We start from the raw sequence: 19,044 nt of genomic DNA, 5'->3' as shown, positions 1-19,044 counted from the left end.
AAGGTCTGATGTTACCAGAGGAAAGGTGGTCACTTCATCAACTTGCTCAGCAGTCAGTGAAGAAAAAGTTGCACCCTCTTGAAGGTGACTCAGCTGCACTGTGAAGCTGTCCTCCAAGGTGTGTGCTGTAGCCCTGCTTTCCCAAACATCAGGGGGACCAGAGGATCTTCTAGAAAATATGCTGGCTCCTTCCCCTAAGTTTTCTTATAGGGAGGAACAGAGTTGTAGTGGGGAATGGTGTTCATCTCAGTAAGTGCTAAGGACATGGGTAGCTATTGAGATTGCCTCAGGAGTCCTTGGAATGACTCACACAGTGAGCTTTTGTATCTTGTGTCTGAGGTGCTGACCAAGATCTTATGGGTCAGGATTAAAGTGAGGGCAGGGACAGGTGACATAGGAGGGGTCTGTCTGCAACAGGGCACCGGGCCAGGAAGGCCGAGCAGGTGAGGCCCTCTATAAGATAGGAGCTGCCTCACACTCAAAAGCCCTGGTCCTCATGAGGAACTTCAACCACCCTGATACCTGTTTGAGGGACAACACAACAGGGCATAAACAATCCAGGAGGTTCCTGGAATAATTTGATGATAACTTCCTTCTCCAAGTGATACAGGAACCAACAAGGCGAGGTGCTATACTGGACCAACTCTCACCAACAAGGAGAGGCTCGTGGGGAATGTGAAGCTCAAGGGCAGCCTGGGCTCCAGTGACCATGAAATGGTGGAGTTCAAGGCCCTTAGGGCAGCGAGGGGGGTGCACAGCAGGCTCACTGCCCTGGGCTTCAGGAGGGCGGGCTTTGGCCTCTTCAGGGATCTCTTGGTAGCCTACCATGGGACAAAGCCCTGGAGGGAAGAGGGGCCCGAGAAAACTGGTTAATATTCAAGGGTCACCTTTTCCAAGCTCAGGAGTGATGTGTCCAAACAAAGAGGAAGTCAGGCAAAAATGCCAGGAGGCCTGCATGGATGAACAAGCAGCTCCTGGATAAACGTAAACACAAAAAGGAAGGCTACAGAAAATAAAGAGGTCACTGATGACAGCCAACATGGCTCCACTAAAGGCAAATAGTGTCTGACAAATTTGGTGGCCTTCTGTGATGGGATTACAGCACTGGCAGATGAGCAACTGATGTCATCTGCCTGGACTTGTGCAAAGCATTTGACACTGTCCTGCATGACATCCTTGTCTCTAAACTGGAGACACACGGATTTGATGGGTGGACCACTTGGTGGATAAGGGATTGGCTGGATGGTCACAGTCAACGGCTTGATGCCCAAGTAGAGACCAGTGCTGAGAGGCATGCCTCAGGGGCCGGTGTGGGGCCAGCACTGCTGAACATCTTTGTCAGCACCACGGACACCGGCACCGAGTGCACCTCAGCAAGTTTGCTGATGACACCAAGCTCTGTGGTGTGGTGGGCATGTTGGAGGGAAGGGAGGCCTTCCAGAGTGACCTTGACAGGCTTGAGAGGTGGCCCCGTGCAAACCTCATGAAGTTCAGCAAGGCCAAGTGTAAAGTGCTGCACCTGGGTTGGGACAACTCCCAGTATCAATATACAGGCTGGGCAGAGAATGGATTGAGAGCAGCCCTGAGGAGAAGGACTTGGGGGTGTTGGTGGATGAGAAGCTCAACACAACCCGGCAATATGCACTTGCAGCCCAGAAAGCCAACTGTATCCTGGGCTGCATCAAAAGAAGCATGACCAGCAGGTCAAGGGAGGTGGCTCTCTCCCTCAGCTCTGGTGAGACCCTACCTGCTGTACTGTGTCCATCTGGAGCCCCCAACATCAGAAGGACACAGGCCTGTTGCAATGAGTCCAGAGGAGGGCCATGAAAATGGTCAGAGGGCTGGAGCACCTCTCCTATGAAGACAGGCTGAGAGAGCTGGGGTTGTTCAGCCTGGAGAAGAAAAGGCTCTGGGGAGACCTTATAGCAGCCTTCCAGCACCTAAAGGGCCTACAAGAAAGCTGGAAAAGGACTTTTTACAAGGGCGTGTAGGGACAGGACAAGGGGTAATGGCTTTAAAGTGGAAAAGGGTAGATTTAGATTAGATATTGGGAAGAAATTCTTCACTGTGAGAGTGATGAGGCACTGGCACAGGCTGCCCAGAGAAGCTGTGGGTGCCCCATCCCTGGCAGTGTTCAAGGCCAGGCTGGATGGGGCTTGGAGCAACCTGGTCTGGTGAAAGGTGTCCCTGCCCATGGCAGGGGGTTGGAACTAGACTATCTTTAAGGTCCCTTCCAACCCAAACCATTCTAGGATGATTCTATGATTCAAAATCATAAAACCCAGGAAGATAAGAGACATTCTCAGGGAAGGGTCAACTATATCGAAGTGGTGTTTTGTCAAAAGAACTGCTTCAGCCTCACATGATAACAAGAGCTTACAGCAGCTTAAGACTTGCTCAGTGGCCTAATTTAAAATGAGCTGGACTTGTATATATTTCAGAACAGCTACCAACACTATTGACACTAAGTGGGATCTTTGGTGCTTGCCTTAGAAGGGAAGGGCTAATAAATTGACAGAGCTGATTAAACTCTTCTCCTCTTGCCTAGAGATTATCCCAGCAAAGTAGGTTTGTGGTATAACTCAGACTGCCACTTTGTTACATTAGTCTCCTGGGCTGCTAATCTAGCACATTTCAGAATTGTTACAATAAATTACAATAAATAGATAATTAAATAAAAAGCCCATTTGGGAAACAAACAAACAAAACATTAGAGCAAACCAAAAGCCAAAGATATCAGGGATCTGTATTCTCCATGACAGAACAGGGATCCGCTAATGAGAAACAATCCTGAAACAGGTTTTAAACTTCCACTCCTGAAACAAATCCAGCTTGGTGCATGCAGCATTGTCAAACTCTACGTCAATCACCCAACCCAAAAAGGCTTTTGAAACCTTTTTTCAAAATGCAATGTAATTTCCTTACCAACAAAAAGCAATTAAAATATTTTTTTTGGTTGCAAACCTGTTTAAAAGACGGAAAAGTGAGTCATGCTTCCATATTAAAAAATCCATATAACCTATGTCATACACACTAGAAACAGTTGTAAGATTTTCTCACCTCACAGTGCAGTGACATGCCTATGGTAAGGGCAGTTTCTGACAGCCAGATAGTTACACACTGACCTGTATAACAACTGTGGCTGCTAAAGATCCTCTCCCTTTCAGGTAAGATGCAAGTACCTTGTCTTAACTTTAAGTGTTCTCATGCCTTTGGAAAGTCTCCCTCTGTGGCTCTGCGTGATGCTTACGGTGGGTACGTTCACGCTGGCTGGCTGTTGCTATGCAGCAGCTCGCTCCACAGCCTGGCACGCTGAAGCAGCTGCTGCTGTCTGGAAGAATGCTGGTAAATTAATAGCCGAGGGCAGTTCATAAAATTGGCTGAAAGGACATTTAATTTACTTTGGTTTCCTTTTCCTTTTTTTTTCTGTGGTGGTTGTTGTTGTTGCTTTTCTTTTCCCTTGAGAAAGAAACAGCCCTCTGGATGCCCAACTGGCATGAAAGGTACCCATGTAAACCATTGGTGTCAGGCAGGTTTCCACATCAGAAAGGGAAATGTGTGTGTGTGTGACTATGGGAGGGAATTGTAACATAAGCTTTATATTCCTCATGGTCTCTCAGTCTTTTTATAAACTGTTGTGAAAGCAGAAATAGCGGAAGATCGCCTGAATGGAAAGCAGAATGAGTAGAGCTATACCTGGAGATGGCTTCCAAATGGATGAGACAAAAATAACTGTGTTGCTCTGTTCTGGAGGACCCCAGAGAGAAGGATGTGGCAGGGAAAAGACATCCCTTGATGGAGGCACATGTTTGCGTATTCTCACACATACCTCGTGCCATTTCCCTCCTGGTGTCCTGAAGGTAAAGACAACCACTCCCTGTTCACTTGAGAGAACCAGTGAGGGCAAAGGAACCCTGAGGTGCTGAGGCATTTACTGAGAAAACCAACATGAGTATCCTTTTAGAAAGAAACATGAGGGTCTTGCATGTTAAATCAGCTCCAAGGTTGTCCTTGGGTAGTTCTTAACTAAGTTTCTCCAAGTAATTAACTTGGAAACATCTGGAGTTTTCAATCTGGAGTTGACATATTGTCAAACCTAAGAAAGGTGCTTGAGCAATGCAAACTAGTAAGGCCTCCACTCAGCAAAGATCTTAGCAAATTCCCCATTGGATGCTTTACTAGGAGTTTAAGCACCTGCTTACATTCTTCTTTGACACACCAATCACTGAGACAAGAGCTCCTACCTGCGTTAGAAGATCAAACTAGGATGATCACACCAGTCCTCACAAAGGGCCATTAGGAACACAGGAGATGGTCTTAAGTAGGAGTTATGTCCTTTGTTGAGCTGAGTTATTTGAAAGAAAACATCCAATTTCAAACATGTTGCAGTGATTTGGGCACTCCTGACTGCCCAAGCCAACAGAGGACATCAAAAGGCATATAACTTCACGGATAGAAGTGAACATATATGACCACCTCAGCTCTAACCGCTTTCAGAGGGGGAGTGTATTCTCTCAAGGGCAATGCTGGACTCAGACCAAAGACATAGATCTGTGAAGTACCCTAAGATGCTCTCCCAGTTCCTCTAGGTCCATCATCACTAGGGTTTTAGCCATCTTTTCTAACTAAAAATGAGATTATGTCCTCAAACAGTGAAGCCATACTGCTGGGACAAAAGCTGTTCATACTGTTAAAGCTGCACCACCACAGTGACCCTGCTGGCTTTATCATCTCTGAGTATGGCTGAGGTCATGCAGTTGAAGTCTGTTTCAGGTTGAGGTATATTCCTCTGCATATTTGAGACAGCAGCAGAAGATGAAAAGGGTGAAGCATTTTAGAACAGGCCTGTTTCTGCAAGTGTCAAAATTTATGTTTTAATGAATGTTTTTTCTCTTGTCTTCATTTTGTCCATAGTCATGAAAACCGTGGTGCCTACAGGTGCTGCCAGGGAAGGGAGCCATTTCTAAGGCATGCAAGATTTAGGTTTCAATTTTTCTTCCAAATTCCCTAGGGAGAAAAGATGCTGACAGAGACATCTGAAAATCTAATTAGAGAAGAGCTGCAGCCACTGTTTCCCCTGTCTTTTTCATTTGCCTTGGCCTTTCCTGTTTTGTTTTAAAACCCTTTGAACTGGAAATACATTTTCCATTCAGTAAGATCCAGGCTATAACACTTCTCTAAAAATGCCACATTTTGAAAAGCTGACATTTAAAATTCTAGCTTAGGAAGTGGGAGAAAAAAGTCAGGAAAACAAAAAGAGTGTGTTTTGACTTGTTCTAATGTTTTATATGTGCCAGGTAAGAGCGTGGGCAGAAAAAGACAGGAAGAGAAAGTGTGTGAGCCAAAAATCAAAACATTTCCCACACAGCCCACACCTGATCTACACCAGCCCCAGCTGCCTCTGTCACAGGCAGCTCTCCAGATCCGCTTGCAAGTGGCTATTTTACCAAGCGAAGTTTTATTCTGCAACAATTTGATGCAGATACATACATCTTGCAAAAACCTCTCCTGTTCCAGAAGTTTTTCCAGCTTCTCATCATTTTGACAAGGCCAATACCACATGATAGGGGTTTTCTGAAGCTTTTAGCTTGGATAAAGCAGACAGAAGACTCCCTGCATTACTTTGGAAGCCACAGCAAAGCACTTGGATGCTATAAGCACTAAACTTTGGGCAGCCTCTCTGGCCTTCATTGTAAGAGGTCTTTAATGCCAATGCTCTTAGGCATCAGGGGAGAAATTTAACAAGTAGGCTGCTTGTGGTGATACCTCTGCATTCAGCTCCTGTATTCTAATCACACTAAGCTAGTCAGCCAACAATTGCCATAGCTGAAAAAAATGAAAGTACTTTTGATGGATGTTTTTTACCTTGAACTAGGTATATGCAATATGCACAAGCTTGGATATAACCTGAAGTACACTGCAATCTGGATACAGGCGTTAGTCTAGCCAAAGACTTAAGCAGATGCTGAACTTTAAGCACACCAGTACTCTTTTTAGCATGAAAAGAAGCCCTGTCAATTAAAAACAAGTTTCCCAAGGCCCTGTATTATGCCCTTTACCTATACAATATTTGTTACTAAAATGTAAATCAGATATTAACTATTTTCTAAGGGATTTTCTCATTAAATGTCCAAGGGGGTTCCAAGTATACACAAAAGATTCTCCTCCCTCCTTCCCCTCCCTGCCCTCCCCAAGCCAAATGTGCATTTTACCTGTATCTTGACAAAAGAATAGAAGTCTAGAGCTTACAGGAGACCTGGATGTGAAGCTTCCTGCATCAGGGTATATCAAGAAACAGATCATACAGTTTGTGACAATAGTTTTACACTTTGATTACTTTTATCCAGCTCTCAATATTTTAGTGTATGTGAGTGTATCCCACCTAGCAGGATTCTCTCTCAAACACTATGTTTGAATCTTGCCCAGAAGGTTGTAATAATGAATTTCCTTATTGACTTCCAGTATTTGTTTCTAAATGGAAGTAATAAAACAATGAAATACAGTTCAAGGTTTTTAATTTTGATTTGCATGTTTCAGATTCCATTTTTAAGTCTTTAGTTATGCACTGGTTTGTGCATTTTCCTTCCAGATGTTGGTAGTGGATTTAATTATCCTTTGCAAGAGACAGATACTACTGTGGTTGAGTTGTCTTCGTGAATTAATGCTTTGTGCTTTCTTTAGATTAATGCTTTTCGCTTTCTTTAGATTAATGCTTTTCCTGCTTTGGCATTTTCCTGTTACCATCAGAAAACATCCATCAAAGATTATTTCCATTGCAACTGAATATCTGTGCATGGGATAACTTTAGTCTAGGTCTGTTTAAAGCATATCCTTAATTTTAAACAGATATTCAAGTCCAACTTGATCAAGTACTGAAAAACATGTTTTCCCATGTAAATTCCTGCTTTCAAAGAGATGCTTTTAACTTTTTAAAATCAGAAACTGAATAGAAATGTGTCTTTTAGCAGAGAAAATAGTTTGATATTTTTCAAATATACTTCTTTTTCTACACCAAAGCAGTTAATTGTACTAATCAAATCATTCATTCTGACTGCCAGTTGTGCCAGCTCAACTCAACCATGAGCTTTTTCTGCAGGACTAGACCTGTGCTCTACAGGAATCAATAAGCACAACCTCTCAGCATTAGGCAGAACATTTCAACTTGTGTGACTGTAAGTGCATTAGAAGACTGTAGCACTGTATGTCATCATGAAGGTGAGGTCAACTTTCATACATTTTCATGGAATTTCAGCAGTTAATTTAAAACTGCATGAAAGGCTCTGATTTTTCCCAACCAGCTTGTCATTATCAGTAATACAGAAAATGCAATTATAATTCAGATGACAGTGGTATGGAGGAGGGGATGTACTGATATTTCATCTGTGTGTTATTAACAGGAACGTGGTGGTGTTAGTGAGATAAACAGCCATGATGAGCATATGCATTGAAAGTTAGGATGAAGGTTTCGTATTTCTGTAGTCATTTCTAACTAACTTGTGATAGCAAAAGAGCTAACACAGTAGGATACCACAAAAAATACGGACTATGCTTTTAAGTACTGCTAGCCTTGCATCTTTAATTTGAGTATATCAACTATCAAAACAATCCTAAACTCATCTCCAGAGGTTTCAGCTGAATTGAACTCTGAATTGCACCGAACAACAGTGCTGAGGTGGGAAATGTTAATGGTATTGTCCCTTCAGCAGGATCTCCAAGCTCATTAAACATACCCGAGATATAACATACTTTGTACAGCCATTTATTAACATTGTCATTGCAGAAAACCATAGTGGTCTTTAGAAAATTCAGGGCTCTGTTTGTATATTCACATGGTAAGAGAGAGTTCTCTGGCCTCATGAACATTCAGCACATAAATGAAAGGCATGAAAGGCAAGAGGAAGAAAGTAAAGCTCTGTTTTCAAATGAGGGAATAAAAAACCAGAAAGGTTAAGTTTCTTACTCAAGGTCATGCAGAATGATCTCAGAGTGAGGTTCAGGAATGACTTCAGATTGCCTAAATTCTAGCCCATGGCCAAAACTGTAGGAACAAATGAGCTTTCCCCACGTATTAGTCTAATCCAAACATCATATAGCAGCAGCAAGCAGTCCAAAGCAAGTCAGAATCTACTCCCAGTGGAGTGACTTTGTCAAGTGAGAACACAGGCAGACCTGGAATGTCAAAGAGGTTTGGCTGTCATTTTACCAAGATATAAAATAAATTAGAGGAGGCAGTTTCTCTGTGAATTATCTGTAATGAAACAGCCAAAGCCCTGAACCTTTCTGCCCTCAATGTCGTTACTGTCCATTTCCTCAGCAAAGATGTATGAGCAACCAGATGAAACAAGTTTGAAAGCCATTGTGTTGAACACCGTTGTTCTGGGGGCTGCAGCTTTCTGTGTCTCCGCTGAAGCTGTACAGCAAGCACAAGTGTCTGATGTTCATACAAATAACTCAAACACACAAATAACAATTGGGTTTGCAAGGGGCAAGAAACCTACACGACCATGTGATGAGGAAGGCACACAGAAACAACACCTGCTTAATAACATTCCTCTGTTTTCTACAGCAGAGCAGCAGCATCTGTCGAGGACACTGGGCTGAAGAACTTCAGTAGGAAAACTGGCTTTGTGATTCCTGGTTTTGGGTTCCTTTTGTTGCTGTGCAAAAATAAAGGATTCAGGTTCAGGCTGAGAAACAACTCTGTTGTTGCAGTGTGAGAGGTACCAGCCATGGGTCTGAGCAAACAGCCCTGGCCAGGGCAAGGATTAACCTTTAAACTGGCAGTATTTTGAAGCAATAGGAAAATTTTCTTTTAAGCATAACTAGTTTTCTCCTGTGCTGCCATGTAATGACAAAGATGCTGTTGCTATTCTCCTTAGCTCAACAGAAATTTAAGAGCAAAATTACCAGCTTAAGTATGGTACTCTGCTTATTAAACACTTCCATAATGCTTCGTACAATGGGACGCAAGCTAATTAAAAAAGGAAATATTGATGCTTCCTGGCTGTTGTCACCCAGTAGGAGTATCATGATGATTATACCCAGATTAATAGGAGAACTAATCTGGACAAACCTTTCCAATAACAGGAACAAATTTATTAAGTGCAATGTGACTTTGCAAACTGTTTTTAAGAAGTCATACTGAAATCCTAAAAGGTGATAGGAAAGTCAGACCACTTTGGAAAGCATTCTTACATTCAGATCATTTAAACATGAGCTGTTGGTTGTTTTTGCTTTTAATGATATTTATATGCTGCCAGATAGAAATGCTTTACAGGCAAATTTTATGTGAGTTAGGGTTAGAGAAACTGGGACAGAATCCCATCTCTCAGAAACCAGCAATGCTCTATGCACTGCTGGTTTTGGTGCCTGCCCCCTCTCCACTTGCACAGACTTCAGTGATTAGTTTCCTTTTGTGTCTTCTTCAATAGCAAAACACTTCTGAATGCCTTGTCCTTGTTGCTCTTCAGACAGCTTTTGCTGACATTGTGTTATTGTCAGAATGACACAGTTCCAGCCCTCAGCATCACCACAGGCACAAGCAGGCTCTACAAGAAACCCATGAACTGTGGTTCCTTTCCCTGAATCCCACACCTGAATGAAAAAATCAGTTTTCTTCTGCTGCCATTTGCCTCTCCCTACGTTTTTAGTAAGCCACTACAGAGACACAGTGATTTTTCAGGGCCTCAAGTGAGTCTACCTCTGCAGCTTATTCTTCTTTTCAGACCCAGGCGGGTCTTTAGATGGAGCAGAAATCCCTAGAAAGATAATAGGAGTACAAATCTAAAACAGACTCTTGTACCTTGGATCACCAGCTTCTTTTCTTTTTTCTTTTTTTTTTCTTTTTTTTTTTTTTTTTTTTTTTTTCTGCAGGTCAAGTGGAGTATAGGCATGAAAAAAGAGACCTGGGAGGCTGCAGTGTATGGAACAGCTCTGCAGATCTGAAGGTTTAAACAAACTATCTCAGAGGGATACAGGAGATGTTAAGGTGCAAAGGGACTACAACATAAGCAAAGACTGCTGTTTCTTTACATCCTAAAAGACAGTAACTTTGACACAAGCGAAAGAAAGAGTCCTCACACCAGGGTGTAGCACTTAAAAATACTGATCACCACTCCAGGAAACAAGATTTGAATAGAACACACTTTCTTCATATGCAATTGTGAAAAACATCACATGCATACACAGATATATCCAGCCTTTTTTAGCTTGCCTGGTACCTTCTCTTCAGCAAAAATGGAGTGGCAGAGTTTCTGAAGATGCTAAACATCCTGGATTGTACTATGCTGTATACTTGTGCAGGGCAGAACTAAACAGAAAGTAGCAAGTTCTTCATTTATGATGCTTCTGCTTTGTTTGCAAGGGAAAGAAATTTCCCTTTCAAAAGTGGGGTTGGACTAAATCTCCAGGGATCCCTTTCCAACCTCAATTGTTCTGTGATCCTATGATAATAGTATCTATTCTAGAAAAGGGTGGTTGCTCTTTTGCTAGGTTAACTTTTCTAATGAGTGTGAATTTTTGTTACCGAAACAGTTAATTTGGGAAATGATATAGTCTATGTACAATTATGAGGCTATAACCACTGTTTATTTTCCCATAGCTTGCATACAGCTGGGCAAATTTTCTTCTTTGCTGAATATTTCTTTTGCTGCAACATCAGCCCAAAGTCATTGTCAGACTGGGTCAAATTCACCCAAAGGTTTTGTCTGTTGCTCTGTAAACTCTTTATATTGTCAAATCTAGAAGCAGGAGGTCAAGATTCATCTAGCAGGGAGAGTAATCAGAAATGCTGGAAGTTTATCAATACTATTTCAGCCCTCGGAGCAATTCCTAATGTCTTCCTTATCAGATATACTGAAAGAAGGGCCCCTTTTAGATGTTCTCAGAAGCTGACTCACTCATGAAAACATACTACTCATGAAAACATACTTCATGTACTCCCTGATACAGAGCATGAGAAAGACACCACCTAATGGAGAAGGTGTTGCTTCCAGACTCTGGAGAATACTGAAGCAGGGCTATCAAAAAAGATCAGAATCAACAGAAAAGACAGGACAATTCACAGCAGGTCCCTGTATGACAGAATGGCCAAGGTATTTTTACAGGACAGATGTGCTGAAATACAGAAGGAAGAGCAGGACATTTGTCCCAAGTTTCCCATATTGTGGGGGATTACCTCCCCCCTGACTACTGTAATAATTCTTTGATAGTTTTGTGACTGACTTCTCAGACTACCCATCTCCTTCTCTCAATCTGTTTTAAAATTTTGCTGAGAATAGAAAAGTGATACAATGAACACTTTTTTTTTTTTTCCTTTTTTTTTTTAAAGCCTGAAGACTTTTAATCTTGTTTTGGACTTTTTATTCTTCATCTTTAAACACAGAAATCAATAATTTATCCAGATGCAGTTATATGTTTATATGTTGTGACAGAATGTACACTAGCAATGTTGTATGGCTGTCACTACTGAAATAAAGTGGCCACATTTTGGAGAAAATCAACATTCAGCTCAAACAACTGTTTCAAGTTAGCTATGATTTATTATATGTTATTGCCTTTACAAATCAGGACACCTGTTTGCTGGGGAAAGCATCAATAACAGAGATGTAAAAACCCCAACACACCCCTACAAAACTCAGCTCTAGAGGTCATCCTCATTTCTCTTTCCTCACTGCAGATGACATTTACTACAGAGAGGGTCAGAAGTAATTTCCATGAATGCTCTAAGCAGTAAAGGGATGTACGTTGTCGCCTAGTGTAAAAGCATAGTTGTTTTAGGATTTATTGGCCAGCTACACAGTAAAAAGGGCAGAAGTTTAAAGAAATTAAATTGGATAAGGAAAAAAGATAAAATAGTTACTTTGTGAATGCTATTATTTGGGCACCTACAATTAAGCATAGATAAAGAAGTGCTGAGAAAGAAAAACAGGCAAAAAGATTTTAAATGCTTTTTTCTAAGGGTTCAGAAATAGAGGGAGCAGAACAATGAAATATCTAGTTAAGTTACAGATGTAACAAAAACAAAGGCTCTGACCAGAGTCTGAATCAGCTTCATTATTTGCAATCAATTTCAGACTAAATGCTGTTGATGGCATCTTGATATTTCATCCACAAACACCTAAACAGTATGTACCAGGGACAGATCTGCACGTGTACTTTTAGTGATGTTCGGTTGAAAGTCAGTGGCAAGTAAAAATTGAAATTCCATTTCAAACACAGCAAGAAATCAAAAGCACAGTTAAGGGTGGGGATCAAGATTAAAATCTGCACTCTCCAGTTCTACTGTGAAATTCCCAAAACAAACCACTTCCCAGTTTTTATAAGCTTCTTCCAGCTATTATCCTATGTACTGCAATACTCTCATCATCTCCATGCATCATCCGTTACATTTTAGAGCAAGCTCCACCAGCTACATTGTGAAGCTGACAGACTTTATCCCACCCTCTCTTGGTCCACACCTCTTCACCACTTTGCAAACTTTGGCATGAATCAGACTCAAATAGAGCCATGGGCCCGGGATACAGCATAAAAATAGAACCCACCTCTTCCAGCTGCACCAGGAAAGTGACATTGTGTCCTTGCTCAGCTGTCAGTTTGCCATCAGATGTGATTATGCGAAGGCCCTGGGGGGCTTTGCCAGGACATTGCTGTGGTTTTGCTGTGTACCGTTCTCTCACACCATCCGTGCAGTTATTAGAAACAACTTTCCGGTATCTGAAAAGGAAAAGAGAATCTGTGGAAGATACTGACAGGGAGCATAACAGGGTTAACTGGGAACAGGGAGGCATTTTTGTGGTTTCTTTTGAATAAAACAGATTCCCAAATATTTGAGCATTTGTCTCAGCCAAGCATTCCTCATGTGCTTAACAAATAGTTAATATTGTTGTTAATGGCAGGTAATATTTTCTTGCATAGCACACCTATACACCACATTAATTAATTCCTAAATTAATGAACTGTCTAAACCATAAAATTATATGATGACCTATGTTATATATTAAATAACACTAAAGTTATAAATAAATTAAATACACATTCAGTATGAAATTGTATTCAATTATTATACTGTTAGGCATAGTTTAACAGCTTTTTTTCCACTTCTCATCAGTTGTGAGGCAACTCTAAAGATACAACCCCCAAGAGCTACAAAAATAAAGGTTGAATTAGAAAGCAAATTCTGCCTGTCTTTGAGTGTACAAAACACCAAAACACAGCTTGTGTTCCTTTCTTTGCTTTAATCACTTGCATCAGAAATGAAGTTTGAGGGCAGTATCTTAACTTAAACTACATCTTCCACTGACTTCCAATAGGGCCAAAGAATAACCAGCAGTCAGGCTAGATGCCCATCTGTTACTTCACATATAAATCAGTTTCATCTCTTTCCTCTAATTTATCTTCCACCATTTCTCCCTCACCTCATCCCACATGATTTTAAGAGGAGTCTTTTCAGAGACTTTAGTGATTTGGCCTTTGCCTTACAGTTTTCCCCCCAAGCTTCTTTAAGGCATCATTTTTCAGAGAAAGCTCTGGACCATCCATGATGGAGATCTGGAGCGCCAGACTGCACCCTAAAAAAATCAGTGAAGGACATTCCAAGGGCTTCAGTCATCTTTGAGACACCTATAATAAATGCAATCTGTGGTTGTCATTGGGTTTAAGTTCATATGGGTGCTTTAGCTAAATAAAGTCTGGTGTGCCACTTACCCGGTGCTGTTGAGGTAACTCTGTCCAAGGCTACAGTCTTTCGATAAGGAAGATGGGTTATACCAAAATGCTGGTAAACACTGCCCATTGCTGTGACGTTCATATCCATAATCACTGTTATAGCATTAAAAGAAAGTGCCACACAAGAAAACAAAAGAACAGACACAGGTATTATTAGCTCATGCTCTCCACTATTGATACAAGTTTTGATTTTCCTCAACCCCTTTACTAGGATTTCTGATGTTTTATTGATAGAGCAGATTCTTCATCCCTCTTTTAGCTTTTTTTTGGGGCAGGGGTAGAGTCACCTTGTAAATGTCCCAGTATAAATAAGCAGAACCAGACCAGGTAGTTTATGAGCTATTGTGTTAAGCGTTCTCCCTCTACAGTCGAACAGTGCTTCTCAGGTTCAGCTCCAGATTCAAACATAAAAGCTAGAGATCTAAGCTAAGTTCAATCACTGCTGTCTCAGTCACACCTTAGAAAACTGAGGTGTTAAACAGTTGATTGTATTTGGAAAGTATATCACATGAGCTGTAGAGGAAAATATACAGCCGTGAGAGAGCTCTCAGCTGAAGGCATTAAGAATGTATTTGGTAATGGAAAAGGAGGCTGCAATCTTCAATTCTACTTTTGTTTGAAGAGGAAATGTTAACAAAAATCAGGTATTAGAAACAATGAGTCAAACTGTAATCTTTTATCCCAATTTGGAATTAGCTATGACTAAATTTGCTTTGGTTCCACTGAACAACAAGTTCAAATTGGTTTTGATTCCAGGTAAACAAAGGATCTATAAAAACTGTTATTGTGGAACAAAGAAAAAACCAAAAAAACTCTTTAATCAGTATTCCATTCACATGTGGGTTTAGTCTCCAGCCATTGAATAATGAGGACTGTTTGGTTGGAACATAATTCTTATTCCTTTTACTAAGCTTTCTCCATAGCCATAACAGAGAAGTTAATGGGATGTCATTTCTGAGAACTGCTACACAGACTGCACCAGCTCCATTCCAATATTCCAGTTGCAATTTGATCCTTGATCTTAAAACGGCACTTCTTTGCAAAGCACTTTTTTTGCTTATTATCTTTAATGTCTTGGTATCAAGTAGCTTGATATTCTAAGAAAAGAGGATTAAGGCAACATTAGATTATGTGATTAAAGGCTTATCTCTGTGTATGTAAAAAGACAGAGAGGAAAAACAGGAGGCAGAGAAACCCCAATAACCTGATCAGAGCCAGTGGAACCTCTGACCCAGCATCTCCCGGGGCTCTCACAGGACAGCCATCAGCCCATGGCCAGGGTGAGACCTACTAGATTGTCAACAGAAGAGGTTCTCTCTAGATCACTTTGCAGGCCACTGAGTGGGATTCCTGCACACAGCGGTATGGGACTCATTATGCCATGTCAGGGAAGAGCATCTGGTGTCTCCACAGCTGTTTTCCTGGGTGAGGGGCTATCTCTTCTCTGTGTGCATGTGGCGGTCTAGGTCTCAGCAGCCAGGCTTGGACCATGAGTCACAGGGATCCATGTGCCCACACTGCCAGCAACGGGACTGACTGGAGCGTGTGCAGACTGTGCAGGCGAGCACCAAGCCAGATAAGCCAATGAGTAGGATAAAAGACTTGGGAGCTAGGTGTTGCTGTAGTCCTAAGCCTGGGCTGGACACTAGGTCTGTGGATTGGTTATTGGAAAGACCACGAGGTCTGGGGGAAAGGCTAGTGGTGTAAGCCATATAGGTCTGGACCTGCTTGTCAGACCTGTTATGTATGTGTCTGTCTACGCACGAGGCACCTAGGGATATCCAGTTGTCAGCAACTGGGGATACAAGGCGTCCAGGGGCTAGATACTGGACAGACCTGGTTGTCTAAGACCAGGTACTGGTGGGATCAAAATTGTATGTGTGTTTATAGTGCAAACATTTTCCAGAAATAGGATTTGATCTTGATCAACCAGAGAGAGGAACAGAATGACAACAACTGGTGTTTGTGTGAGTGTTATATTTTCCATTTGTGCTGGTTTGTACACCAGACATGTACATATGTGTACAAGTACTGTGCGTGCATGCATATGTGTGCCTATCAGGAACAAACGCTCAAACTTCCTACGGCTTGTGTCAGGGGACATGGAGCTACGGGAGCCTCACCTCTATCAGGCTGCTGGATACAGCATCTCCTAATAGGCAACAGTGCAATTAATCGTATTTGTAGAATAATATTACAAGAATAATGCTCAACATAATGAAGACTTCTTTCAAAAGTCTTTTTCTTTCTGTACCAAGGCATGATGGCTTAAAAAAAATTTTTTTGAATCACTATAAGACAATTTTAAGAGGTCTGGTACTGATATAAGATATGAGAGCAAGGAAAAAAAGGAGAGAATATTTTGCAATATGTTTTTGTTAAAACTTCTTATGCTTGTTATCAAAATCAGAACATTGAAAAGAATTTTTTCACCACTTTTTACTCCTGACCGCAATTTTTCCTTTTGAATCTAGAAAATAAATGTTTTGAGGTAATCTAAAAAAAAGAGAAATTAAAAAGATGACATTAAGCAAAAGCAAATTAAAACTGCATATCATGTGGGAAAACTAGACATCTATTAGACTGCATTACTGTTGCAAAGGAACATTTTAGCAGATGTGGTGCTGGGGATATCTACAACAAGTAATTGAGAACATACCCTAGGAAACAGCAAGGAAGTAGATGACCTAAATGGTCTTTTCCTCAGCTATTTGATTGAATTTTCATCAATCTGTTTGCTCAGATGCTAGTGGCTGGATGTAGTTTAATTGCTTTGGAAGCATCAGCCAGTCTATTCTCCCACTGCCATGTGCTTCTCTAATCATCCTTGTTGGAATTCGAACACTATAGCTGCAGAATACACTTCATAACAAAGAATAACACCATTCTGATTTGCTTAGAGAAAACAAATATTTACATACAAGTGGGACTCCTGTATTTTCGTAATTCGTTTGTCAACACTCTGTAGTACTGTATTCCTAAGTTATAACGTGTCACTAATTAAAAAGCTGTAACACTGCACACCCACAATGTTCTGTAAATAGTTAGGTGAAAACAAAACAAAACAATACAGTGAAATTTGCCTCAGAGGGGATCAGTACCCACAGTCCAATTTAATGAAGTAGTATTATACTGGAATTTCTTACTATACACACGTCTAGACTCATGCCATAATTTTAGTCCTTACTAGTATCTGCACATCTGGACAAGCCAAACTTGACTTAACTAGGCTTGACTATACTTGGATCGTATTTCTCAAAGACCAGAGAATGAAATCATAGGATTTTCCACAGCAGAAATAGTTCTAAGACAGAAGTTTCACAGTGTTGTTTTCAGGCTTGCAAATTGTCTGGCTCATTAAGGCCCTGCAGAAATGTCATCCCAGTAAATGACATGAATTGCTGTTCCATATCTCTCTACAGATGCATCAGCCGCCCGTTCACCTCCACAGTCTTGGAATCTAATAAATTCCTTGGCTACAGCCTGGTGCACACAGAACACTGATGTTGACAACAAATTGCTGCCTACAATTTGGCACACCAGGCTTTGTAGCAATCAACAAGCATTAGCATGAATTGGATTGCCGTAGCACGAGCCAGTATAGCAAAACCTGGAGACAGGGAAGGCATCAGCTTTAGACTGCAATCAGCTAGCTAAGCCATTGCCTGGTAACTGGGAATTGGAATTTGCATATATTGATGATATTTTGTGCCTGCCTGAAAAGAACTCAGGTGAAATAGATAATGCACCTCTCAAAAAAGAGTGGAGCATTTATCAGCAGGGTTTGTTTTATCCACATGAAGTAGCCTGTCTTACAGCTCTCACTGATGATGGTTTTACCCTGGCCAATTTTACTGGTTTAAACTGGAATCCAATTTGTCTTAGTCAAGTAGGATTGCAAATCTTTCTCTGTAATTACAGACAGATAAGAATTCATTCCACAACTTCTGTGTCCCTGCTCAAAGCCCATGGTAAATTCCCTTATCTAAGATCATTTGCTGCACAGGTAGTAATAAAAAGAAAAGAAATCCCTTAAGAAAGTTTGCAGTTTGAATGCAGGCCTGACAAACTTAGTATCATGGAAAAACTGTAAATCCCTGTGAAATTATCAAAATCCCACTGTTTTAAGATACAGAAATAAAGTTAAGTCAGATGAGTGAATGCTGTGCTCAGACATTCTAAAAATTGAGATAAGTTAACATGTAACAGGACTTAACACTAACAGCTTCACCTTAAGGTCAACTATGCCAGAACTGAAAATGCTACTTGTGGTTTGGTATGCTGTGCTTTGAAAGTTTCTAGACATTAAATAGGGTGGAATTGAGGTATCTGTGATTATAGTCACCTTTGAAGTGCAGTTTCCAAAAGCCCTTGTGGAAAAAATAGCGGCAGCCACAGGCCTTGAAAAGTCTTATCGCCTTTTTATTCACTTGATACTATTGCTTAATATTGAAGTACTATGCAAGTATAATTTGTGTTAAAGGGTAGCTGTGCTTGCTTCCCCGTTCTATAGGATCTGACATGAGATCTGTCTCAGAGAAGGATGGATTCAGCTGAAGTTTAAATTATGAATCTATGAAAGCATATGATTATAACTGCATCACAGTATGTGGAGTCACGCTATACCAGCTTATGTGAACAGGGAACCTAAAATCCCCAGAATGTTTCCAGTAAATACATGCCTGGTAGAAATCTAGGTCCCTAAAGATGCAGGGACACTTCATCAACTTAGCATAGTGAGTCTGTATTTTCCACAAGAATTCAAAATTAACTAAAAATTAATTCAAAATTACTACTCCTTTAGCTAATCAAACCCACCTCAGTGATAAAGCAAAGTTAGTTAACCTAAGGATGCAAATGTATGCGTATTTCCAAACTAGCCCCTGCAACATTGTCTGAACTAGCGAGTGGGACCACACACAGCTGACAGGCTGGTCACACTCAGTACCTGCCTCTGCCTCCCCACACTTTGTCAGGATGGTTTCTTATGATGCAGGACTCCGTAGTTTTAGCAGAAGAACCAAACCTACCAGGCGGGTCTGTCATTTAAGTGCCAGACAATAAAAAAAGAGCAAGCCAGATCCTCGCTGATATCAGTGAAATAAATAGACCTGATTCCCAGTCGCACTAAGGCTCCTTTATGCCTCTCCGGCTATCCAAAGTCACCAGTGCCAGCATCAACAGGTTTATACTTCCCACGAAGGTGTGAGATATGGGAATACCGATAGAAGAAGCCCTCAGTATTAATGACAGTGGGTTCAGGGGAAAGACTGACGGCGAGGTGCTTAACTCAAAGTTTCTATTAAAGGGCTTGGGAGA

General features: G+C 41.2%; 1 protein-coding gene across 4 annotated transcripts in view; it reads right to left on the bottom strand.

The window, feature by feature from the left end:
• The window catches only part of SORCS1 (sortilin related VPS10 domain containing receptor 1), a 304,488-nt gene that overhangs the window by 31,446 nt on the left and 253,998 nt on the right, over nucleotides 1-19,044 (bottom strand). For all 4 annotated transcript variants that reach the window (XM_040607385.1, XM_040607386.1, XM_040607387.1 and 1 more), the window contains exons 17-18: nucleotides 13,705-13,818; nucleotides 12,543-12,714 (exon numbers count right to left, since the gene is read on the bottom strand). In XM_040607385.1, the coding sequence (XP_040463319.1) occupies nucleotides 12,543-12,714; nucleotides 13,705-13,818 (286 nt within the window). The remainder of the gene's footprint in view (nucleotides 1-12,542; nucleotides 12,715-13,704; nucleotides 13,819-19,044) is intronic.

This window comes from Falco naumanni, chromosome 9 (genome assembly GCF_017639655.2).
Source record: "Falco naumanni isolate bFalNau1 chromosome 9, bFalNau1.pat, whole genome shotgun sequence".
Taxonomy (NCBI): Eukaryota; Metazoa; Chordata; class Aves; order Falconiformes; family Falconidae; genus Falco; species Falco naumanni.
This window is presented reverse-complemented; position numbering and strand designations above follow the sequence as displayed.